General features: G+C 36.8%; 1 protein-coding gene across 1 annotated transcript in view; it reads left to right on the forward strand.

Annotated features, from left to right (window-relative positions):
* FAM171B (family with sequence similarity 171 member B) overlaps window positions 1-27,350 on the forward strand; it is a 59,090-nt gene that overhangs the window by 22,128 nt on the left and 9,612 nt on the right. The window contains exons 2-5 of the mRNA XM_031451770.2: window positions 13,711-13,944; window positions 18,689-18,781; window positions 21,641-21,799; window positions 24,265-24,435. Of these exons, the coding sequence (XP_031307630.1) occupies window positions 13,711-13,944; window positions 18,689-18,781; window positions 21,641-21,799; window positions 24,265-24,435 (657 nt within the window). The remainder of the gene's footprint in view (window positions 1-13,710; window positions 13,945-18,688; window positions 18,782-21,640; window positions 21,800-24,264; window positions 24,436-27,350) is intronic.

Raw genomic sequence — 27,350 nt, forward strand, 5'->3', positions numbered from 1 at the left:
GGACCTAACGCATGCTAAGCACGCGCCCTACCACTGAGCTGTTACCCTCCCTGCCACAATAACAATTTTAACCGAAAAAACAGCATATAACATTCTTTGATCACTTATTTTCTGTTTTCCTTCCTACTTATAATGCACTTACTGTAGTAAGTCACATCATATGTAGTGGCAAGTCAAGTGGTATCACCCTATGACCCAGCTGGTATAGTCAATATCAACAATTTGGTGAGTTCCTTTCACTCCTTACTTCATGCTTATATAAACATATACACAATTATACGCACATACACAGTATGCTTTTAATTTTGTAAATCAATTTTTTATATTATGCTTTTAAAAGTACTGGGTGGAATCCAAGTTATTTCTGAGGAATTGGATTAGGAAATTTTTTAATTTTTATCTATTTTTCAATGTATTTTCCAAATTATCTGTATAGAACATTTAAAAAATGAGTGAAACTAAACCCTGAGCTAAGGAGGTATTTTGAATGTGAGAAGGACACAGAAATAAATGATTAGCAAATGGCAGGTGTCAGTGACGAAGTAAGTATTAATCGACATAGCCACCAAGGTCAGCTTTCTTTCAGGTCAGTATCCCGTATCTGATTCTCTGGGGGTGTTTGTGCCTCTAGGGGCGTGCAAGAGGGACCACAGGCAAGCCGTGGATTAAACGTGCATGCCCATTTCAGAGATAAGTAGTTTAAATTATTTTATATTAAAAGAAACGGAACAAGTGAATCGAAGAGGATGGCTTTAAGTCATGTCCCTACCCCCTTGGGATATACTTATCTTTTTAGGTCAGTGTTTCTCAACCTTGGCTGTACTTTAGAATCATCTGGGACCTTTTAAAGCTTTGATTCCCTGGATCCCATCTGCAATGATTTTGACTTAATTGGACTGGGGTGGGGCCTAGGAATATTGTAGAAGTTTCCCAGGTAATACTGATGTCTACACAAGGTTGAGAACTGCTGTCCTAGGCCAAGAGCGTTGCTCATACTGGAAAAGGTAGCAACAGTAACACAGGCAAACTGATAATCTTGAGGCTCTGTAAGATTTTCATTTAATATTTCATGCATTTGTTTAAGCGATCAGTCACACATTCAGAAAATAATTAAGCAGACACATGTGTTTACAATACTAAGTGGTTTTTCTCAAAGAACAGTTGTTTCCTGGAATGTTCTTAGGACAACAATGTGAACAGGCAGTTTTTAGAAAGACGTACACTCGTTCACGTGTGATTCATCTCTTGCTTGATTGACATTGTTAATCACACAGTTCTCTTAACTCTCAAACATCTTATGTGTACTTTTCTTGGTACTATCACTCTTTTACCATTTGACTCTTTCGTGTACACATTTGAAGGCAACTCATTTCTTTGTATCACTCACAGTGACTAGTAAAGTACAAATCTTGCATACAGTAGGTGCTTAATAAAAATGTGTAGCATAAAATGACTGCTCAAACCCAGACTCCCAAACTTTCTTGGTTCACAGCCTTTAAGTGTCTCAGTAATTTTTTTTGTTAGCCAGACAGCATCTTTTAGCAACTTAGTAGTCATTTGAAATTAATACATATTTTCTAATTACTTAATGGGATGTGTTATTGTCTGTTAAAAACTGTATAGCTTCTCAGACCTTGGAGTTAACCTGCACACTGCCATCTTTATTTCCTGTTCAATGTTCATCTTTATGCAGTGTTTTGTTGTTGTTGTTTTTAATCAGAACAGTCACTGAACACTCAACTTTACAAAGATGTCATGTCACTGATTTGACTAGAGGATGTTGGATTATGGACTCTCTCAAGCTAGTGTGGTGTCCAACAGAAGTTAGTATCATTGTGTTTCCATGAAAATTTAAACTATCTTCTGGCAGCCCTGTGAGTTTGTAGTGTCACCTTTGGTGACTTCGAGCACAGTTAAGGAACTGTGGCCCCAAATCTTGGGCTTTTGATGTTTTTCTGTTTTAGTCACAGCAGAGGATTTGTTGACTAACCTTTTGTTGATTATTTTGTTAGTGTTAGACATTCAATTGCTAAGCCTATGCATACATTCTAACAGAGAAATCATAGAATTTCTTTGCAGCATTAATATGTGGAACCACTAAAAATAGGTACTTAAAAAAAAGCACTTAACTGGATTCAAGGCACTGTAATAATAAGTACTTTACAGTCCTGTATTCTTTGATTCTAAGATGTTTTTGAGATTTGACTGCATCTCACAGATGATGGTAAAGAGAACTTCCCTGCTGCAGGACAGAAAGAAATCAGCTGTCCTGTTGCATGGGGCTTGGAGATGACAGTCTTCGGACACAGCTGGACTGTTCCCTTGGCAGGAGGTGGAGGCTGCTGGCCATCCCAGTTGGTGTGGACAGTTGACCCTAATTTAAAGCCCATTGTGGAGAAATGTGCTAACATGGGCTCCAGCAATGAGTTCTTTCCAGCTCCAGGTCCTCTGGTTTAGAGTTGGCAGCTCAAAATAGTAATCACACTTTATAATTACTTGCTCTTTGGGGATATTACATCCTTTTTAGAAGCTTGGTGGGGAATATTTTGGGGGTTTATTTGTGGGGGAATTTTAGTTTGGTAATTCAAACTCTTTAGGATATTAATTATATAAATAGCAATAGCTTGATTCTCCCTTTGGCCTGTATGACATAGTCCTTTCTAGACTTCATCAACTGTACTAAGTTAGGAACACTTAAGGACATTGAATCATTAAATTGCCAAAGAGGCTGGAGTGTTGTGTCCAATTCAAGTAATTCATACTTAATTCATCCCCAAGGGGTTATTATACCCTAGCTCGCTCATCTAACCTGATTTCCACTGATACATTCATGAGAGGTAACATTCAGCGATTGTTGGTTCTCTGAAGGTCTTCTTGTCTCATATATCATTGTTAATATATTTGAAATACCTAGGGGAAAAATACTTACTATGCACAGATTCCTAATGGATTATTCCTTTTAAGTAGCAATTTATTAAGAAACCTAAGTCTATGTGAAATAGATGTTATAACAACTTTATATTAAAAAATTCTTTAATTATTTCCCCAAGTGGGGTCTTTCCCCTTATAGCAGTCTTTTGTTTTCACCCATATTATTTGTTTCCATTTTTATTGTAAACTTCAATTTTGGTTCCTTGGTGATATGCTAGAGGGTTTTTTCCAATTATTTAGAATTGGGTAATTAGTAGAACTTAATCTTCATATAATTGCTTTTCTAAGGAAAAGCTACAATGGTGGCCCTAATCTTGCTTTTGAAATTCCTTCTCAACATCACAAGAATGAACCTATCTGTTAAAGAAAGTTATTGAAGGAAGAATTGGTAAAGAATCAAAGAATTTGTACTTTGCTTAAAGTATATAACTTACAAAAGTTCTGTGCACAGAAATGGTTGCTTACACATTATCTCCTTGTCCCACCCCCCACTGTAAGGCTTGTCTACCTCATCTCACACATTTGCATCCTCCCTTGCAATTATTAAGTGGTTCTGAGCCCAAAGTCTCACTTTATGATTTCAGAATAAGGAATTCATTCATTAATTCAATCATTCATTCAAAAATAAAGATTGGTATTTGAGGATACAGCAGTAAATCAAATGGAAAATCTCATGATCTCATAGAGCTAACATTCTAGTAGGGGAAACAGAAAATGAATATAATGAGTAAATTATACAGTACTTAAAGAAGGTAGTATGGAAAAAATAGCTTAGGATGTGGGGAGAGTGGTTGCTCAATCCTTGATGTCTCCAGGGGAGCCTGGAACCAGGATTGTTCCTTGGCCAGTTCCTGGGACTAGGCTCTTGGAATGTTCTGTATGTTACTAATGAACGATGATGTTTTGTATGCCCAGAGCAATGGGCTGTCCTGTTCCAGCTTGTCAAGGCTTCTCAGGATTAGCTAGTAAGTTTATGATATATACCTGGTATCTAAGCTGGGGTCCTGTGTTTCAGCTACCAAAGCTGGTTACATAACAAGGATGTGTCTGCGGGACCAGCACCCCTGTGACACCCTTGCATGTGTCCCTGCAACTCGCAGCTAGAGAGGAATTGTGTCTTACATAAATCGAGAAAGAGATGGACCTGGAAGCTCATGTCTGACTTCTCTGGGCTTGGCAGATGCGTTTATTCTTCCTGTTGTTTTTAGTCTTACCCTTTGCTGTAATAAGTCCTACAGTATGACCTGCACTGAGTGGTGTGAGTTCTTCTGGTGAATCACTGAACTTGAAAGTGGTCTTGGGGCCTAAGAAGGACTGGGAGGGTAGGAGTCATGAGAAGTGTAATTTTGACAAAGACTTTGAGAAGGTTAAGCCATTTGGATATCTGGAGGAAAAGAATTCTAGGCAGAAAGAACAGCCTGTGCAGAGACCCAGGAGGAGGCACTAGCCTGGTTCAGGGAAGTGCAAGGGGCCGATGTGGATCAGGCGGGGTGAGGATGGAGTGGGGGCGGGGGAGGAAGCCCAGAGACAAAGTGGGGCGCAGCATCAGACAAGGACCTACCTTCCTGAGGGAAGGAGCCGAGGTCGGTCAGCATGTGCTCGCTGGGCGGGCTGCTCAATTCCCATCTTTCCTCCAAGAGGAAGATCCACTTCTCACGTTTTCTCAGCTCACTCATTCCTGCTTTTGGCGGGGCCTTCACGTATTCTTTTTAACCTCATTGTTCTTTTCTCAGTCTTTAAATTTTTGTGCTGTTTTCTCAGGAAAAAAAAAACCCTCGTATTTTCCTCCCATCCTTTTCATCTCTGAGGCCACTGGGCTGTAGCTTCTTGTCACTCCACACTTAGTGCCTTCATATATAGTGTACTTAATTAATGCATGGTGGGTGAATGTGACTGAATAAATGTGATTCTGAGGTAGGATGGAAAAGTAAGAAGAAAAGATAAAGCTTAGGATGAGAAATGCCTATGTAGGAAGTTTGGACAGCATGCTTTAGGAGTTGATTTATTTATCAGATTGATTTATTTCCCCTGAGGAAGAGGGCCCTTTGGGTCGGCAGAAAGGACTGAGTCCAAGTACTAATGGCTCACTTTCTCGTTTGTTCCCTACTGAGTCGTCTGCAGTGTGCTTGTTCTTAAGTTATAAGGACTCTTTTTTTTTTTTTTTTTATGGTATCTTTTTCATTAGTTTTGGTGAATCGCACTGATTTAAGCCTCTGGTCCTGGTGGAGAAAATGTGTATTTCACTTGCTCCATAACATTTTTCACCTTTGGAGATCATGTCCTTATTCTGTCTATAATTTCTTCTCAGATTTGACATTTTCTCTGTGATGAATATTAGTGCAATACTTCAAACAGGCACAGGTTGTTTTTTTTGTTTGTTGTTTTCCTTTTAAACTCCAAAGCCAATAAGAATTTTGGATCAAATCTCCTGCTTAAGCAATGAAAAGGAGGCTTTTCTAATTTATTGAACTTTTTCTTTGATTCAGCACCCTTTTGTCCCTTTAAAAGAAGGAGGCTGTGTGTCCATATTTGAAATGCTGTAAAGATTAAACTGCGGAAGCCCTTTCCATTCTGCTTTACAGGATGTGGAATAATATGGTCCTTTCTTTCATAAGCTCCTTTGTTGTCCTCGTTCTTTTCTAAACTTTCAGCCCTCCTTCTAATTAAACAGGGAAATTGTGCTGGTACCCTGGGGGAAAGAACTGTAAAACTGCTTGGTGAGTTTTGTTTTGTAATAGTGAAAGTAAATCAAATCTAATCTTTGCTGTAGTAATGTTGTATTATATTTATTTAGCAAGTTTTGCTTCTGTGCTCTCTAGTCAAAATTTCCAAGTTAAATATTCTTATGAAAAATACGGAAAACTTCTATTAATTTCCAAAAGGAAAAGGAATCTTAATATTTATTTATTTTTGTGGCTACTGTCATACTGTAAAAGACTTCTCACTGGCAACTATGGGATTAAGCTCAAAATTTTACCAAATACTGGGGCTGGAAAGCTGGCTGTAATTCCCCGGGGATTGGCCACTTCTGATCTCCTCTATCCTCTTTTTTTCTTCCCCTCTTCCTTCATTTCTTCTTTCTCCTACTCTTCTTACCTTGCCTCCCTTCCTCCTCACCCTTGTTCCATTCGTCCATCATCTACATGCGAAACCCCTTAACTAAACTCTGGCAAAACACGGCTGAATTTGAAACAATATTGGCTGTCAAGAAGGTTATTCTCATGGAGAAGACAAATACACAGAAAGTGAAACAGATGCCACAACATATCATGCACCATCAGACTAGTCAGTACAGAAGAGAAGATTCCATCCAACCAAGGGCAGATTTATCTAAAGAAGGGCATTTGACCTAAACTTTGAAGGATCGATTAGGATTTTTGATGGATAGAGATTTAAAAAGGGCTTTTCAGATAGAAGAAAGAAATGAATAATGTGGCAGGGAAGTGGACTGGTCTCGACAGTGAGCAGTGATCCATTTATGTAACAGTATAGAGCAGAGATGAGCAAACTTTTTCTGTAAAGTGCCAGAGAGTAAATAATTTGTCTTTGCAGACCACATGGCCTCTGCTGTTGTGGCAAAAGCAGCCATAGGCAAGACATAAATGAATACTCTGGCACTGTTCCAATAAAACTTTATTTAAAAAACAGGCCACAGGTCGGACTTGGCCTGTAGGCTGTAGTTTGCTGATCTCTGGTAAAAGAGTGGTTAGTGGGAAATTAGGCTCGGGTGGGAGGTGGTAGCCAGATGTCAGATTTTGAACACTAGGCTGAAGAGTTGGGAAATAATTGATACTCTCTTTAGTGAAACCATGATTATGTCTCTACTAAAGGTTTTAAATACCTTGGCAATTAAATTTGGAACCAAATGTTTTCTGTTTACATCCTAAGATATCTTTATAGCTAGCTCCGTGCTAAGATTTCTGCGACTGAATATTTTGTATGAAAATGGTAGGTGGAGAACAAACTAGACCTCTGAATGCCCTCAGTAAAGTTTGATTTAGGTCATAGCATCTTTTGGGGTCTCACCATAAAGTCACCCCTGGAATGAACCAAAAATTCAGATCATGGAAAACGGAAGAGAATGAATGGGCAGGCCCTTTAGAGATCTGAACTCAAAGTGTTGACATTTTTCCTGTTCAAAAAATAAGGTGAGCTGATTCCAAAGTAGATAGTAGATCGATGTTTTTTGATACTTATTTTTTAAAACCACTTTACTGAGGTATGATTGACATGTAAAGGCTGTAGATATTTAATATATATAACTTAATGAATTTGGGGATAAGTATACACCTGTGAAACCATCACCACCATCAAGGCCACAGACATATCCATCACCTCCCAAAGTCTCCTCCTGCCCTATTATTATTATTATTTTTATTTTGCGATAAGAACACTTTAACATAAGATCAACCCCCTTAGGAAACGTTAAGTATATAGTACAGTATTGTTAGCAGTAGGCACTCTGCTGTAAAATAGATCTCTAGAACTTATTTATCTGGCATAACTGAAACCTCACAACTTTTGGCCATTACCTCCCCATTTCCCCCACCTCTCAGCCTCTGACAGTTAACATTCTAATCTCTTCTTCTATGAGTTTGACTATTTTCGATTCCACATACAAGTGAGATCAGACATTATTTTATTTCTGTGTTTGGCTTATTTCACTTAGCATAATGTCCTCCGGCTCCATCCATGTTGTTGGGTGGCAAATGGCATAATCACCTTCCTTTTTCAGGCTGAATAAGTTTCCATTGTATGTTTACGCCAGTTTTCTTTATCCATTCATCTGCTGATGGACATTTAGGTTGTTTCCACGTCTTGGCTCTTATGAACAGTGCTGCAGTGAACATGGGAGTGCAGGTGTCTTTGAGGCTGACACTTACAGGAATCATTATACCTATCGATTCTAAATTAATTTCTGCATAATTTCATAGACATTAAGTGTATTAAGTACTATGGAAATTTCTTCTCTTGTCTATTTCGATATTGCCTTTTAAAAACCTCCTTTATGGTATGCTTCTGTAGTACCATTTTTTCCCATGTTGCTTCCTCAGAATCTTCAGGGTAAGAATGGGTCTTATTCGTGTTTGCAGCCCCAGTGCCTGCCTAGAGCAGATATGGCCAAAAGTAGGCAGTCAATAAACATTTGTCAAATGAATTAATGTAGGTAAACATTTCACAATAAAGTTAAAGTTTGTAAAACTCAATAAAGTTTTACAAATTTATTTCATTGTTAAAATATTTTACTTCAAAAATTTTATCTGTGATCTGTTTATAAACTTTATATACCTGGTATACTTTTAGCATTATATTCCTAGAGAGGAAAAAGTTGTGTATTAAATGAAGTTACTATAGATGCTTGAAACATAATTGAAAAGAAGTAGGCTAGTTTTTGTTCTGGAGAAATCTGAAAATAGTTTGTGGGAACAGTTGTAACCTACATAAAAGTAACAATATAATAAGATGATGTCAGATTCTCTTGAAAAGAAGTGGGGTTGTAATTACCAGCTCACCCCACTTCAAGCTCTAGATGTCACCAAATAAATAGCTAGCAGTATTTTTTTTTTTTAACACTTTCTGGACTTTGAGTTACCTAACTATATCCTACAGCAAAACTATAATATAGTGTTGATTTTAATATGCTTTTTCAAGAACATTTCTTTATACCTATTTAGTAGTCTTTTGAATTTCAGTAATTCTCACTGCTTAATGCTTTTAACCATGTGTGAAATAGTCAAATCTTTGCCAGCAACCTCAGGACTTTGCTCATGGATGTGTATTTTATTTTTACTTGTTTCTCTCAACATTTAGATTATATGTTTTCTAAGGGTACAGTTGAAACCATTTGATACTGAACCATTTTTAGACCAATGGTGACATACTGAAAAGAAGATTATGTGAGCAGGGCATAATGATTATAATTAAGTGACAGAGAAAATAATATGTGCATGGAAAGCTGAAAAATACAATGGAGGAGAGTAGGTAGATTATGGAGACAAAAGCACCTCTGGTTGAAAATCATATATTTAATCATGCAGTCTGCCCAGTCTAAATGCCAAAGTATTTTTGTGGAGAAGAGAGCTAGTGAGGGGGCTTGTTATGGATATATATATTAGTTCTGGCTGCCAGTGCTGTTGGATCAAACAGTTGACATCACAGAAGTCAGAAGCATCCTGTTTAAGTCATGGCAAGTAGTTCTTTATAACTTTTAGAGGAAGAAGAGTTGTTCATGCTTTTTTAATTGCTGTAATCAGGCTCTCAGCCAAGATTTTGTGTTTTTTTAAATTTTTATTTTAATGCTGTTTCTGCGGCTGCTTGTGCTGGGCCAGAAAAACCAGACTGAGGGATGTGGACGAATGGCTCAGAGGGTCAGCAAATGGCACTTTCTTCTCTGGACTGCTTGAGAGGAAATAAGTAAGCTAGTGAATATGATGAAAACCAAAGTCCTAAGGCTTTCCAGTGAGAGAGAGTATGGAGTAAAAGGTATGGAGCTTGGAGTGAGATAAACCTGTTAATCCTGCCTGTAGTCTAGTAGCTGCTCAATTTTAGCCTCAATTTCCTTGACTTAAAATGAGGGGAAGTCTTGCAGGTTTGTATTAGGATGAAATTGGACAACATGTATAAAGTTTCTAGCTCTGGGCCTGAGGGAGCAGGGTGTGTGTGTATGTGTGTGTATGACAAATTATTATTACAAATACTAGTTTTTTTCCCATTTGAGCTAGAGAGAACGGTGCTGGTCAGGCCTATTTGATGCCTTACGTCTATTAGGTAATCTGAGGTGCAGATAGATATAGGGGATCTCCTCAGAGAGGGAGGCTGTGATTTTGATAGCCAAGATTTGATCTTTCCAATTTGTTTTTTCTGAATTTGATATTCAGTTTTCTTATCAAATTTATTATATTAACATTATATTACATGTGAAAAAATAAAATCACCCATTCTGGATTAGAAAACATTTTTGGAAAACATTTTGTGAATTAAATCCAGCTTCAGAATGCCAGGAGGTGTTAGGGTGTCTTATTTTGGCAACTGTACATTTACAAGGATGAAACAGATGGAATATGCAGAGTTTTTAAAAATGAATTTAGCTTAAGCTATTACTACACATTGGAATTTGTCTCTAAATCCAAAGGCTCTGAGAATTTCTGAAATTAACCTTTGGAGCAAATGAATTAATAAAAATTCCCTGTTGAGTCCCATTCTTGAAAATGTTAAAGGAGCCACTGTATATACATTCAGTTTGAATAAGACCCATTACCAAATTTCAAAAAGGAATCTTAATTCCCTTATCTTTCAGTTGTGTGCAGTCTTCCTCTTATATGGTTTGTCATATTTTGGGTACACTATGTTTTCCTTCTTTGCTTTCTCTTATTAAAAAATAGGATATCTTATTAAGTAAAATAGCCTATATTTACAGTTGTATCTTATGTCATTTAAGGTACTTGCTTTGGAAGCAAGCAGCAGAACCCAATTCTGGCTGCAGAATCTGGGGGAGGGATTTTGATACAGCTCACAGGTTGGCAGGAGGAGCTTACAGACCCAGCTTCCCGAAGCAGAAGGACCAAGGAAGCACAGGGAAGCACAGAGGGTAGGAGCTCATAGCCTCTCATAATGATTCTGCTCCAGCGTCTGTTGGCCTCTGGGTGTCTGTATTCACATTTCAAGGGCCTGGCAGACTGGCCCGCATAGTTAGATGCTTTATGCCAGTGGCTCAAAAATTTTGTCTAGGGGATTAGAGGCAAGTGGCTGAAAGAAGTATTTTGAATTGAGCAGCAGGTACTTGTCCTCTACACATAGGTCCACCTAGTACAAAAAAAACTATCCAAGGACATTTGGTTTAGGAGACCATCATGCTGTATCTATTCCAACCTGTTTTTTTTCTTTTAATCAAGAGTTGTTTCCCATTTGAGTTTAAAGCCATGCTATGGGGCATCAGTGTGTGTGTACGGATACATTTTTCTTTATAATTGATGTTATATAACAATGTAAGTTCTCCATGATGATTGCAATCATACATTTCTTGAGTTGACTTAAGTAGCATGACCCCAAGACTCACTGTAATATGGTATAAAATGGCTTTGGAGTCCTTCATGGTTGGGGAACACTTGAAGGCTGTCACAGCTTCTTAATAACTGAGACTTGAAGAATTTTGCCTAATGGCCCGAGTGTCTGCATTCTCGTTTCTTCATCAGTAAAATGGACTTGATATTACATATTTTGCAAAGGTATACTGAGATTTTTGTGATAATATACATAAAACTTGGAACCAGGAACATGGGTTTACTCATAGCCCTTTTTCACATTTTGATGTAAAATTGTTAGAAACATCGTTTTATTTTAGTGTGAAAACATAGTAATGGGATGAACGTATGTTAGGGAAAAGTTAAATAGTTCGAGGATCACTTGGAGTTGAGGCCCAGGGTTTAGTTGACCTTTCAGTACCTGACGCTCCTGAATCTTCCTATCAGCAGTAGTGACAGTAATGACTACTCTCAAATAATTTAACCTGTGACGAGGCTTTTTCTATTGTTAATAATGCTGAGAAAGTGGAGGTGCGGATGAACATCAGGTATCTATGTTTTGCCCTGTAATCTATTTTCCATATTCACATTTGAATATATATATAAAACTGTTGCCCGGGAAATTAACAGTTTTTCAGGCAGACTAATGGAACCTCATTTTATGGTATGACTCTATAGGATTTAATCCTTCCTTTTTCCCCCACAGTTAATTATTCTTATTTTAAGAGTAAGCTTTTAAGAGTATAATCAGGCAGTTGTAAAGCAATAGTGTAAGAGCACAAGCTTTGAGGAGAGACTGTCCCAAGTTTGTGTCCTGTTTCCTCCACGGCTGACTTATAAACCTGCTAACCCGCAGTTACCAACATATAAAATGAAGACAACAATTGTATCTTTCTAATGAGGGTTCTTTTTGAAGAGTTAAGTGGAATGACGCACTTAAAAATTAACACAATGCCTGGCCCGTTAACCTTCAATACATTTGAGTTCTTATTAGAGCTTTAATTATTATCGTATATGAGGAAATATACAAAAATGTGTTTGTGTCTGACTATATAAAGAATTGTTTGGATAACATTTAACCTCATTGTTAGATTCTTAACAGGATCAGGACCATTTTCTAACTTGCTGGATGGTACCTTCCCTAGGACTGGGCAGTTATTACAATGGTCCTATTTGTGTTTTAAATGTCTTTGTTATGGTCCCAAAGCAACTGAAAGTCTAGCTTATTTTAAGAAAGAATAGGTAAGATATGACAATTTTACAGCAATATTGCAACACAGTCAATGTTGACTAGGATTTTTTTACCTGACGTGATGTCCTTGTTAAAAATTTTATCGAAAAAAGTGGGTTTATACAAATGCATAGCAGCATAATTGATCCTTAAGAGATGTTTCTTATTGATGTACTCCTATTTGTGATGTGGTTTCCAATTATGGAATAATAATTTTTGTTGTAAATAATACTGACATTTGATTTGACAACCACTGTACTGAGTACATTATTTGCATTATTTTATTTTATTAGCTCAGAGTAGCTACTATTCTTCTGATTTTACAGATGAGCAAATGGACTGAGGTAGGTAACTTACCCAAAATCATACATTTAGGGAATGGCTGGTGAGTCCATTTATAGTGGAGGAGAAGGCATCTTTGGCAAAGGTGTTGTGATACAGGCTTTGCAAAGGCATTTCCATGGTGGTAAAGTTCTTTTGTAGTCAGACATTACCATGGGTAAATTCATGAACACATTGTCAAGATCTGCAAGGCTAGAGGTTTAAGTAGAAACAAGCTTTAATTCATATTTTCTTCAATTTATTATCTTAGTATGTTTTGTTATACATTTAATGGATAATGCTTTTTATATTTTAGAGAAAGTTTTTTAAAATTCAAGTATAGTTGATTTACCATATTAGTTTCAGGTGTACAGCATAGTAACTCAGTATTTTTGCAGATTATACTCCATTATAAGTTATTACAAGATAATGGCTATAATTCCCTGTGCTGTACAATATACCCTTGTTATTATCTATTTTATATATAGTAGTTTGTATCTGTTAATCCTATACCGCTAATTTGTCCCCTCGCCTTTGGTAACCTTAAGTTTGTTTTCTGTATCTGTGAGTCTGTTGTTCATACACATTCACTTGTGTTATTTTTAGATTCCACATATAAGTGATATAATGCAGAATTCATCTTTCTCTGTCTGACTTATTTCACTAAGCATAATATTTTCTAGGTCCATCTGAGATTTTGTTTTGATATTTTGAAATTTGGCACTGAAACACATCCCCTGCTTTCCAGACTGCAGAACAAAATAAAGGAGCTAGCCACACACTAATGGGTTTAGTGCGATGGCATTTTATTCTAAGACCTTTGACTGTATTTTGAATTAGTATTATATCCATATAACTTGATGATATTAGAAATTAGTGACACAAAGTAAAAATCATTTTCCTAAAGTGAGAAACTGTCTTTCCATTATTCACTGTTCTCACTTCTCTTCTTTTTAATTGGCAGAGAAAATGGAGTGATAGTTCTGTGCCTTCTTAATAATAAATTTGAATTTATTCAGTTTTAGAAAGAGTAATGAATTTGGAATGTTTTTAAACACCTTTTTCTATACACCCACGTGTACGTATTTCCTAAGTTTTTCAAAAGTCGTACTGTTGTTCCGATGTCTTAAATCACACCTTAAAGTATAGAGACATTCGCTTTCTAGGATCTAATGTGCTGCCGTTTCTGGCTTTTTTCTCTTCCAGTGTCTGTATTTATGCTGAAAGTCCAGGTGAATGACATCATCAGTCGTCAGTACCTGAGTCAAGCAGTTGTAGAAGTGTTTGTCAACTACACGAAGACAAATTCCACCGTGACGAAAAACAACGGAGCAGTGTTGATAAGAGTGCCCTATAAACTAGGACTCAGCCTAACCATTATTGCTTACAAAGATGGCTACGTGTTGACCTCTCTGCCTTGGAACACCGGGAGAATGCCAAGTAAGCCCTTAGACAGTTTTTTGCCTTTGCCAAATGCCAATGGCTTTTATCTCTGCTTTGGGAATATCTTGTTCTGGTGGACTGAAATGGAGACTATCTGTGTGAAGTTAGTATAAGGAGGTTAGAAAGGAGTGTGAGTCTGAAGAAAACATGAAGGCCGTTTTCCTTCTACAGGGGCTCGAAGGAATCCTGAGCAAGGGCTGTGCTCTGCTACAAGGCTGGTGTGGCGCTGAAGGGCGTGCCACGCCCACGGGCTTAGTGGGAAGAGGGATGGGCTACGTAAAGTAAGGGCCAGGTGACAAAAGGACATTCTCAAAAGATGAGACAAACAGTTTGGATTATAATAAAGCTGTTCTCTTAGGTTCTTGAGCACATGAATGGAAGTTGTTTAGAAACTGGATTTATTTGATAGTGTCTAAATAGGCTAACCACGGGGCTAAAATGAATTCAGGGAGCCTGGCTATGAAGCTGGGGCTGTGCTGGTGGACTGTAGCCATAGCCTGATGGAGGAGAGGAAATGGAGAGGAGAGGTGAGCACCACGGGCATACTTGGGGAAGAGTGAGGAATTACTGGGGTAATCATTTCATAGCATACACATACGTCAGATCATCACGTGGTATACTTTACACTTAGATGACGTGAGGTGTCACTTGTATCTCAGTAAAGCTGGAAAAAAATTGGTAGGACTTAGTATACCGACTAATTGGACATTGGAAAGAATGGGACATACAAGGTGCCAGAATACAAGCCTGACTGATTGGAAGGATAATACATTAGATAATCAGTCTTTTTAAAATTTTAAATTTTTTATTGTGGTGGTTCTTGTTAGGATTTAGATATTTTAATTTCATATTGGGAACATTTGAATCTTGAACTACTGTTTAAATTTAGAATAAGAAAATGAAAAATGAATTAGATAATTGAGTAAGATTCATGTGAACAAAATTTTAATAAAACAATGACAAGAAAATCTGTGTAGGGATGGGTTTGAGGTACATTCATGATCTCAAATGCTTTCATTTTCCTAAAAGACAAATTAAGCATAACTATTCATCCAACAAAAGTGAGAAAAACAATGAAAGAAGAAACCAACTAAAATGGGAAACAGGAAATAATAAAGATTAGATTGGGAAAAAATAGTGAACAAAATGCTAGTTCATTCAGCAAATTACACACATATCTAGCTAATCTAAAAAATGAGGGAAAGAAAAGACAAATACATAAAAGCTTTAAAAATCATAAAAAATCTATCAAATTTGGCAGTAATTTTAAATCAGTAAAATGAATGATTTTGAGAATATAAATGATTATATTGATTTTAGATGAGGCAGAATAATAACCATGGGTAAAATGTTCCAGGTAAAGATAACTGCAAAGGCTGTAAGAAAAAGTACCCCAGATCATTTTACCAAATCAGTAACGCCTTCATTCTGACACCTAACAGAGGTGATACAAAATGAAATGCCCTCATGTGTGCATACTGTCTCATATATACACGCACCCCTACAGGCCAATCTTGCCTATAACTCTAAGTGCAAAAATCCAGATCAGAATAGTAAAAAAAGAATATTTTTTATATTCTTTATAAAAAAAGTACTTAAATATAGCATGCTGTTAAGACCAAGTAGGATTTTTCTTTGCAGGACTACAAGGATGTCAAATGTGTGTGAAAATTTAATAATTCTGTATGTCATAGTAGTAGAACAAATGAGAACTACTACTCTATGATAATATCAACAGTTGTCTGAAGTGCATTTCATAAGTTCACCCTAACCAAGAACAAACTTTTTAAAGACTAGGACCACAAAGATATTGTCAAGTATCTTAAAATCACACTTAAGTATAAAACATTAGAGGTGATCCTAGTAAAGTAAGAGACTAAACACAGATGTCTGTATTTTACATTGTCGTAGAAGTTCTTAGACACCAGAAGTCATAACTAGTTAGGAGAAATAATGAAAAAAAAAGTCCCTCTCAGAACAGCAAGAACAAACAAAATACGTAGGGAAGCCTAACAATGAAAAAGTGAAGTAACTGTGGAGGGAAAATAAAAGTACCAAATGTTACTGGATAGACCTAAAAAAAAAACCCCAAAATCCCCCCAAATCAGCTAAAACACCAGATAACTGGAAAAATATCATATTTTTTTTATTAGCCTGAATATTGAAAAGACTTTCATTCTTCCCAGATTAATTTACAGATTTACTGCATAATAAAAAAACTTGGCAAAATAATCCTTAAAGAATAAATGTGTAAAAATACCTGGGAATCCTGTTTTAAAAGAAGATTTACTAGAGGTAATTTGCTATTCCAGATGACTAAAATACTTTATAGCTACAAAATTAAAATTGTGATACCGAACTATGATTTGAACTGTGGTACAAATCAGATACTAGTATGTATAAAGATACAATCTATTGATAAGATGCCATTATAAATAATTGAGAAAAAGCTGAATATTCAATAAGTAGTGTTGGGATATTTTGGTTAACTATTTAGAGTTAATTAATTTGGATACATATTCTAAAATATATTGCTTCAGAGAGTTCAAATGTGGAAAATTGAATCATTAAATATAAACTGATTTTGTAAATTAGGATGGTCTGTTTAAACTTAAAAGCAATGAAAGATGTCATAAAAGGTAGATTTCAGCATAATAAAAAAGTTAGGAAAAATATAGGAAATGATGAATGATATTCTTAATATGCAAAATTCATACAGAACAATAAAAAAATACCAAGGCCCTGCCTAAGTAAAGTAAATGGACAAAATTATGACTTAGCAACTTTCAAAACAGGAAATACAAATGATTAATAAATATAAAATGTTTTACCTTCCAAATAATCTAAGTACACCAAACAAACAAAAAGAAGCAACAAACCATGTTTCTTAGATTTTTCACCTTAGAAAAGCTTTCAAAAAGTGGACATATTCAGTACTGACAAGTGAGGCAGGATGGGTGTTCTCAAACAGTGTTGGTGGAACCAGAAGTCAGCAATACTATTTGGACAACAGCTTTGAAATATGAGTGTCAAGGGCTTAAAAATCTTCAGAATCTTTGCTAGGAATCTATCCTAAAAACAAACATAGAGATAAAGTAGACAGACATTTGCGCACAAGGATGTTGATTTAAATATTTTGTAATAATGAAAATGGAAACAATCTAAATATACACTATTATGCAGCATAGTGGTTAAGTGAATCTTGATACTTTAAGAAATGAAATGTGTGACCTTGAAAGTGTTATGAAAAGTTTCTACTTTGGTACAAAAATGCTTACAATGTTATCTTAAGTGAAAAAGCAGGGTGAAACTATCATACTCAATCATACTCCCTAGTTTTTAAAAAAATCAAAGGACAACTCCAGGAAGAGCTACACTGAAATACTAATATGGTTGTCTCTGTGATATGGTGCGATGACCATTATTTTCTTCTTTCCTTTTCTGTATTTCTCACCTTTCCCAGAGTAGATATACGTCCCTTTTATAATCAGAAACATTTTTTTAAGTAAAAGGAAATTTGAATGTAAGTTTTAGTGAGATTTGATTCACCTCAGGTTTAATAACCTTGAAAAGCTGTCTGGGTTGCCCCTTGTAACCCACCTATGACTAAGAAAGTGACCAGATATGGGATAATGCCCTGATTATAATCCTCTAAAGGACCTAGCTTCTGCCCTACCACGCCCTCTTCAATCTAATAAATCCAGTAGTCAGTCTAAATGTTCATGTATTCTCAATTAAAATTACGCTTACATTTGGTAGTGTTTTTTCCTACTTAAGAAAATGTATTTTGTTTTACATCTATCCATACGTCACTATATGCTTTTTAGGTTTTACCCTGCCTTTTCCACATTTCCTTTTCGGCTCTTTGAAGTATCGCAGAATATTAGAAGTACTCCCATGCACGTGTGTTTTTATCCTTTCCTAAGTTATTTAGGGATCTTCTGTCCTTTCTGTTGATATTTAAATACATCGCATGGAGGTGAGAGATGAATGAGAACTCGTTCTTTAGGTAACCCGTCAAAACACATTTTTCTTTTGCAGGATTGGTAAGCTTATTTGATTTGTTCTTGCTTATAAAATGATGGCCTTTTGTCCCTGCTTCCTGCTTCTGATCTTGAAAGAACTGAGTTATCTGCGGGGCGGTCTGTGCTTATGCATTTCAGGGGCTCACTCCCTCAGGCCGGTTCAGCCCCATCCTGGCTGTGACTAACAGGGGCCTGTGGGTCATTTTGTGTGTTAAGCTGTTTCCTCCTCTGCCAACTCCGTCTGTTGGGCAAACCACACTGTGTGAGGAAGAGCACTGCACCCTGTGTAGGAAGTTAAAGAAGAGGGGATGTGCTCTTGATCTCAGAGAACCTTGCATCAGGGGGCCAAGAAAAAAAGGTTTTAAAAATTGTAAGAAGGAAACAAGTAACAGTCATATAGAGAAAATAGCAGGGGGTTGTTCAAGCATTTAACTTGACCCTGTATATCTGGGGTTGGTTAGTCACCTTGGTACAAACTACCGTATGAAATAAAAGATCAGTGAAATACAATAGTGATGCCCAATCTTCTCACTTAGTTATGTTCTCTTCTCCCCTCCATCATGTTTTACATGCATACTTCCTTTGTTCTGAATTGCTTTTCCCATTACACAGTTTGTTTTTCCCCTCATTTTTAGGACCTGCTGGAACAGAACTATACTTGTTCCGGTTTTCCCTCCATGTTTAATAAAATATTGTAATTGTGTTATCTTTCACAGTATATTCATCAGTTACACTTTCACTGTTCCCGCAAAGCCAAGCAAATATATGGCTATTTGAAGACACTGTTTTAATTACTGGAAAATTAGCTGGTAAGTACACCACTTCTTACTTAGCTAGCAAGTAAACACTTAAAAGTGACTATATTGTATAACTATACTTCACTAATGAATCAATGTTGATGATAAAGTGGGAAAAATCTAAATTGATCAGGGACGATTAGTACTGAAGATAAACTGATCTGAACTGATTCTTATTTCACTATCAAACGTATGTGTGTGTGTGAGTGTGTGTGTAATGGAAATCATTCTCTTCTTTCCTATTTTAGCCACCCTCAATAGAACATTTGACCTCAAATACTGGAAAGAGCTTTTGAACTTCTTTCCAAATCCCACCTCTTGCTGGACTTTAGTGGTTGCTGAAACTGGGGAAGGGACGCAGCCCTTTGGGGCTTTCTAGTTTGCAGGTCACCTTCATTCCTGCCTCTGACACTAATCTGCTGCCTGTGTGGGGAAGGCTTGAGACTGGGGGGATGAAGTATCTGCTCTTCAGATGCGATTTGCCCCACTTGCACATCCCGGGGGAAGACACCTTATTTGGTGTCAGATTCAAGCTCTGTCCTCGAGCTCTGCTTAACCAACCATAAAGATGAGAGTTTCATCCTTACCTCCCTTATCTAGTCCTTAGGGGAAAGCCCATGTTGTGACTCTTACTGAACATTATGTCAAACCTTTATAAATGACAGTGGTTTTCCTTTTTGTTTTTCTTTTGGGGAATTAATGTTTAGAACTAAAGTATAATACGGATGACTGGTAAAGGCAGACAACTTCAAAGTGGGGTCCGATCAATGTGAGGGTAAAAAGAATGTTTTTGAAATTCTCTTAATTTTCAGAAGCTATCTGATTTATTCCTAATGTTTGGGGAAAAAGAATCTAATACTATCATTTGAAAAAAATTAAACGAGGGCTCAATTAGTCTTGGAGTAGTTTACTGAGGGAGGCAGTAGACTCTTCTGCATGAACTGAGTTTGCTGGTACATGGCAGGACGGATGGATGTGGAGCTGTGTGTGACGGGTGAAAAGTAAACAGGAACTATATGTGCACAGAGAGAGGCCACATTTTATGCTGCTGGGGCCTTAGTGAAATCAGGTTCTCCCTAGTCCCTCTGCAGTGTTTTTATTTATTTGTTTTGGTTTTATTTGGGCACTCCTGCTCTTTACTGGGCTCTTCGAACCCCATTACAAATCGTAATTTCTGCTAGGTTACATAAATGGGTCAGTGTGAGTGTGTTCATGGGTCACTCCTTTGCCAGCGTACCGAGCAGTGGTGAGCTCTCATCTGTCTCGGTGCTACTGCCATGCCTTGGCGCCTCTCCGTGAGAACACTGAGGTCTCCTGAATTCTCAGGTCCCTCCTTTTACTGCCTCACTTCCCTAAGAGTTGACCCATGGATGAGGCCAGTGGGGAAAGGATGGATGTTTCTGATGTTAAAGCTTTCCTTAGTACACATCCTCACTTCTTAATTTCCATTAAACATTTGTATTTTTCCTTCCAGGACTTTATCTGAACAGTGAAAATATAGTGAAAATGTGTAGATATGTTTGTAGTAAAAGGAGCAGGAGAAATAAGAGACTTCAGGAATGTATAAAACCTTAGAGAAGCTCAGCTAGTTGTTCCCTTTAGTGTACATGTTTTCAGTTGTGAAGACAGTTGGATTTTCATCATAATTAAGCCACACAGTTTAAAAGAGTAAGTTGATAGTACCTGTAAGGGATCAAAAGGTATTGAATTGTTCCCTCAAGGTAATTTAACAAGAATAATATTTTATGGATGTTTTGTTTTTCTTTATATCCCCTAACTATTTATTTTCCAGGTATTCTAGCTTCATACATAGATGATAAATAATGTAATATAATTCTCAAAATCTAGTTGGTCAGGTAACTCTTTAAAAACTGATACTTTTTTCATCCTAAGAATTTAACTGATTGTTCCTGGTAATTTTTAGTTTCAGTGATTTAAGAGTTGAACCTTGGATTGTTAAAGATATGTAGATTATAGAAAAAATAAATATTATCACTGAGTTCTCCATAAATTATACTAGAAGATAGTCAATTCAAAGTTATTAACATGAGATAATATATATAAATTGAGTGCGTGGCATTTGAAAGACTTTTAATGTGTGTTTAATTTCTGATAGAGAAACCTACCCACTTGAGTATATGGCTTCTCGTCAGAGACGCTTTCTGTTACAAGTTGCTGAAAACCCAGTCCTAAGCTAGCTTAAGCCCAAAGGAGGCACTTATTTATTGACTGCATGAATAACTGATAAGCGTAGGATTGGGACCAACTTTAGACATGGCTTGATCAGGGCTTCAGTTGAAATAATTGAGAACTAGTTTTTCCTCTCTCCATTTCTTAACTCTCTGCTCCTTAAATATTGTCTCAATTTTCACATGAGTCTCATTTTTGGTCACAAGGTGGCTTTTGCAACTCTGACATAGACCTGCTTAAGTAAAATCCAGTGGGGAAAAGTATCTCATTAACTGTGGTTGTCACAAGTCCCGTCATTCAACAAATCAGTGTGGCCAAGAGGATAATGAGATGCTTTTTATTGGTTTCAGCCCATTCTGACAAGCACACTATTCCTGTTTAAGAAATGGAACCCCCCCATGAACGCCATGGGTCAATGTGTGGTTCCCTAGAGTGAAACTCGAAGGTGAAGGAATTCTGGGCAGTAGAATCATGCAGTCTCTAGGCTAAAGATGCCTTGTGTGATCTAAAGAAAGGGAGATTTCTAATTTATTCAGACCTGAATATAAAATAATAATTATATGAGATGTTAGTAATGTTTTAGAAGTAATTGCTTCCCTTAGAGTAAAATGTCCTGACCAATGATACTGTGCTTAATATGAGTTTGTTTTGTCTGTTTGTTAATGAGGCTTCCTTTTTCAGATGCCAAATCTCAACCAAGTGTTCAGTTTTCAAAAGCCTTAATTAAACTACCCGACAACCATCACATTAGCAACGTTACAGGCTATCTTACGGTTCTACAACAATTTTTGAAAGTGGACAATTTTCTGTATACAACTGGAATTACTCTCAATAAGTCAGGTACTTTCTAATTTATATAAAATCTATTTTTTAAAAAAGTACATAAATCTCTCTCATCAAATACTATTTAGATATTTGATATCCATTTAAGCTTTGGAGGAGACATGTTACTTTTGAAACAAATTTAGTTATTAAAATGTTTATAGGCAAGTCTATTATTGTCCAATAAAAGATCACTCAAGAATCTTCTGCATACATTATTTCAAATTAATGGAAAACTTATAGGATATTTTTATCCAAAGGAGGCAAACAAGTTATAGAAAATAGTAATGATTATTGTGTAATTTTGCAAAATAAAAAAAATTTAAAAATGGAAATTTAAGAAGTTTATACATACTTTTGTAATTTGACCTATTCATTCTTATCAAATTGATCAGAAGTATCAATACTTGTTACAAAAATGTTTATAGATTCAGATAAGCAATTGGAAATTTTTCTTTTCATTGTTACAATTTTAGAGAGAAAATACGAAAAGATATTTTTCAGATTCAACAGCACTAATACATTTACATAAGGCTGTCATGACCTAAGTTAAGGAGATGATGGAATTTTACATTTTATTTAACAATTCACCTGTAAATAACCCCTATAAAAACTGTCTTCCCTCTGTACATCCACACTTGTTCCACTGTTGCACCTAACAAACTCCAGTGTTTTAGATGACTTCAGACAATCTGTAATTTTTATGGTTTTTATGGTTTTACCTGAGTCAAATTTTTGATCCATATCATTTGGGGGAACAGTCAGAAATCAGAGTAATAAGCATGCAAGTTTTCTATTTCTTTTAACCTGCTCTAGCTGATGCTGCTGATGCCCCAGCCAGATGACCCTCACTCTTCTGTTACAAGCCTGTGTTTCCTACTGCACACATCTGTGACTCTGCCCATGGGCACTCCCTGGTCCAGGAAGCAGATTTGGCCCTCACGAGGGGCAAGCTCTCAACCAATGACAGATAGAGTCCATAAAGTGTACATACCTGTCCATTAACACGTCTTGGCTTCCTTCCTTCTTCTTTGTTACTCCTCCATTCCCTCAGTGGTGGGTGCTTCCTCCAGATTATTTCAGGGTCTGCTTCTTGAGGAAGCCAACCTAAGCCACCTGCCAAAGGAATGCTCAAAATCAAAGCATCAGAAGAATGCTACCAGCATACACCACCACAGATGAAGCACACGTGGCACTGGAGGGTGTTTATGGACAAGACTCACTAGATTCGGAGAAGGACTTGTAATGTGCTCTGCCCTCCGGCATTCCTCTGCCACCTGCTTTTGAGATTATTCATTAAATGTTTCAATTATCTGGAGAATGCTGCTAACATTTTAAAAGTTCTAGAGCGTTGCTGTAGAATGGGAATGTTCTGCTCTGCCTAACATGGTAGCTGCTAGCCACTTGTGGTCACTGAGGAACTAAATTGCTAATTTCCTTTAAATTTAAATTGCCACATGCTGCCAGTGGCTACTGTACTGGATTGCACAGTTCTAGAGTTCTGTGAGTGTGAAAAATTTTTGTTAGTTTCCTCCTCCTCATTGTCTTTCAGTCTCTTTTTCCCCTTGTACCATTCTTTTTTCCTTCATTTTTGAGTTAGCCGTCTCCCAAACAGTGGTGTAGCGATCTCATCAGTTTTGGCTGCATTCAGTTATGTGAAGCTACTGACTACATAGAACTGGGGGGTGGAGTTAAGAGCAGTCACTTTAGAAAGCCAGCTGGCTTTATAGTTTAAGAGATCATAATTCCTTACAGATCACATAGCACTTTATTTGTATTTACGTTGCCTTACTTACCAGTGTAACTCGTCTCCAGAGTATGTATGGCATCACTCTGCTCATCTTATGGATATGGTTGTACTGTTTCACGAAGTTTATGGAAGTTAATGGTATATTTAATGGTATATTTAAATTTTCAATAAGCCAGTGGTTTCCCTGACTGATGGCTGAAGACATCTACCAGGTGCGGTGGTAGTGATAATGAGAGCTCCTTTCCATGGCCTCCAAGCCCCTGTGCTGTCTCCATCTCCCTCTGCCCTCCAGTCTTCTTTCTGACACATGCCAAGACCACTTCTGACTGGGGGCTGTGGGCTTGATCCCTCTGCCTGGAAAGCTCCTCCCTAAGGTCTCTGCGTGGATGCTACCTTATCATTCAGCTGTGTCTCCTCCTCGGAGAGACGGCCTTCCTGTTGGTCTTGCACGTTTTTAAAAACATTGAATTAGATTCCAGTGACCTTAAATCAGATGAAAGAGAATTAGATCTTAAGGCTCATATTGATTTGTCAACATTACATAAGTATAGCATTCATTTATGATCTATTTTATAGTTTAAAAATCCTTAATTAGAAGCCAGTATCTAGTTGATATTAAATGGATATCCCTGGGTGAAATAGAACTGGATGTGTTAGGCCCTTATTAATGTGTTGTTAACATATAACTACAGTCTGTGTTTCAGGTATATTTTAATGAACTGTCTTTTGTTAGGTTTTGAAAGCACTGAATTGACTCCTCTTGCTGCAATATGTGTGAAAATATATTCTGGAGGAAAAGAATTAAAGGTGGATGGCTCCATTCAAGTTTCTCTCCCCCTTCTACATACAAATGATGTAAGTGCAGGGGATCACGTTCCTGCCTGGACGTTTGATATGAACACAGGTACGTGAGCTGGGTGAAGATATTCTGTATTCTGAATGTTTTGATTTGAGCATTTGTATGTTTTATCTTAATGTTTCTATATTTTTATTAAAATTTTTTCAGCTTTATCATGGTATAATTAGCAAATAATAAAATTTCTATACTGTTATACAAAATATTAAAATTTAATATGCATTATTTAAAACATAAAATATTTATTTTTGAATGTTTTATCTTTATAGAGCACTAAATCAGTAACGTTATAATATTAAGTACCTTGTCAATGACCATAATTTGCCCCACTTTGATTATTATAACTGTGAGGAAAATGATTTCAATACTACAGTTAAAAATAGCATTATTTACTCACATTCTCATTTTTTATATGCCCTAACATTTTGAGCAGGAAACATTTTTATTTTTTAAATTATTTCTCCTTTTGTGGGTTTTTGTTTTGATAGGCAATATGAATTTATATCTAAAAGCTTGGTTAAAGCAATTGAAAAATGTACGCTGATTTCATGAAAATAACTTTGTTTTATATAGAGATACAGAATGATTATTTTCCAAAAAAAAATTTACCAATTTTGTTCCCTGAGTTTAGCGTCCTAAATAGCAGCTGGAAGCACTTTTTTCTCTTCTGCTTGCCTTGGTTTTGTTCTTGTGCTTCCATGTAAATAAGCTGGGAGTCTTTACTAAAAAACAAACAAACAAAGGATATGATCAGTCTTAAGTGAGTCATGATACACAGCCTAGACAGTTTCACAAGACGTGATTTCTCCCTCATCTCTTTCCGTGTTAATACTTTTCTGGGATACGATGTCCCTTCTGAATGGCAAGGAGACTGTACGTGCCTAAATTTACACCTACCCAAGTTGAAGTCCATCTTCCAAGAGAGATTTTTTTCCTAGTAGCTGTTATTACACAAGCTCTTGGATTCACTGCAGTTGTAGAGCAGGGTATGCATGCCCATCTCAGAACCAATCTTTGTGGCCTGCATATAGAATGCAGATTTATTTAGGCTTAAGTGATGTGTTAGAGCTGAGACTCGAGCCCCAAACTAGTCACATGGACTGAGGCTAGACAGCAGTTGATCCTCAGGAGATTTGGAGTGAGATTTCACTGCAACTGGAAGGGTAAGTAGTGAGGCTATGTTCACTATGGAAGGTAAGTAATAATGTATCTATGTTTTAAAGAAAGACTGGAAACTATATAACTAACAGTGGTAGTTATAAGGGACAAACTCCTCTCTCAACTCTACCACACTCAAAACTTCGCTTCTGGTCACCAAATGTGGGGGTGTTTTTCTGCACCAGGCAGTTCTCCAACACCAGCTGGGGTGTCCTAAAATTCCATTCGATTCAGACACTCTCTACCTGTAGTGTCAGACCCCTCAGGTTAAGGGCTCAGTCCCACAAGACTGTACCCTCCAACTCAAGAGGCCAGCTGCAAGTCCAGATTGTCATCTGTGCTTGTGACTGACTGTCTATAAGTTGGTGGTTCCTGAGTTTGATCATTTGCCAGAACAGCTCACAGGAAAACAGTTTACTTACTAGATTATCAGTAAATTACAAGAGGATACAACTTGGTACTAGCCAGATGGGAGAGATGCCTAGGGCAAGGTATGGGGGAAGGGGCACAGAGCTTCTGTTCTGTCTCCTCTGGTTGCATCACCCTGCATCTCCACGTGTTCACCAGCTCTGCTCTCTGAATGCTGTAGTTCAGGGATTTTTATGGAGGCTTCATTTTGTAGGCAGGGTTGATTAGATCATTGGACATTGGTGATTGAACTCAATCTCCAGCCCCTCCCTTCTCTGGAAGTATGTGTGGAGGTGGGGCTGAAAGGTCCAACCCTCTAGTCACATGGTTGGTTCACCTGGCAACCAGCCTCCTATCTGTGAGGACTTTCCAAAATTCATCTCATTAACATAAACTCAGCTGGGGTTGAAAACAGCTTGTTGTGAACAACAAGACACTCGTTCTAGCTTTATGGATGTTATCAAGTAGAAAATTAAATTCCAAGGCATTGGGAGCTCTGTGCCAATATTGGGGATTAAGATCAAATACATACATTTCTTATTATAAAGCAGTATCACAGTAATATACTATCATAAATTATTAGATCAAGAGCTCTATGACTTGGATTCTGGTCCATTTACCAACAGTGTGATTTTGAACTAATCAATTTATTTGGGCCTCAATCTCATAATTTGTTGAATGAGAGAATTGTTTTAAAACACTTTAAAAAAGAGTATCTGCTTTATTTAGAGCCCTCCTTTCCAATTGCTCCTCCTGACAAAGGCCTTTGTCTCTAATGTACCTTCCAGTGACCGGATTTTTGAATTGATTTATCACACATGCAATGCTTAATTTTAATGTGACTATTTAAAGAGCAATAGGTTGATTCATTTGCATCATTTCCAGTTTGCCTACCTTATCAAAAACACTATTTTATGGGTTGGAGCTTTATCATCACACTGAAACAATACACACAAAACTCATAAATAGCTTTGTTCTGCTGAACTTCATTAAACTTTGGTTTTACCGAATTCTTTTTTCTATGGATGACATTTTGTTGAATAAGATAACATTTTAAAAAGTTTAAGAAATTTAATTCTAGAAGTATGCCAGCAGTATTAGAAAAAAGCAGTATTTAATTTAAAAATTAATAAGGCCCTAAAATATACACTCTACGTGTTTAATCAGAATCCCAGAACACGTAGCAAATAACCACCTGTTGATAAACTTGGTTTTCATTACTCACATCCTTAAGACATCTCTCAGTGTGTGTAATTTAATTATTTGGAGAGTCATGATTTCCCTAAATATGTCTCCATCCTTAGTTTATTTATAATGATTTTATTTCCTTTAGTCATAACAAACCGTTCAAATTATTCTATTTTTATATATTATAATATATACTATGTTATAATATA

Source organism: Camelus dromedarius, chromosome 4 (assembly GCF_036321535.1).
Source record: "Camelus dromedarius isolate mCamDro1 chromosome 4, mCamDro1.pat, whole genome shotgun sequence".
NCBI classification, from domain to species: Eukaryota; Metazoa; Chordata; class Mammalia; order Artiodactyla; family Camelidae; genus Camelus; species Camelus dromedarius.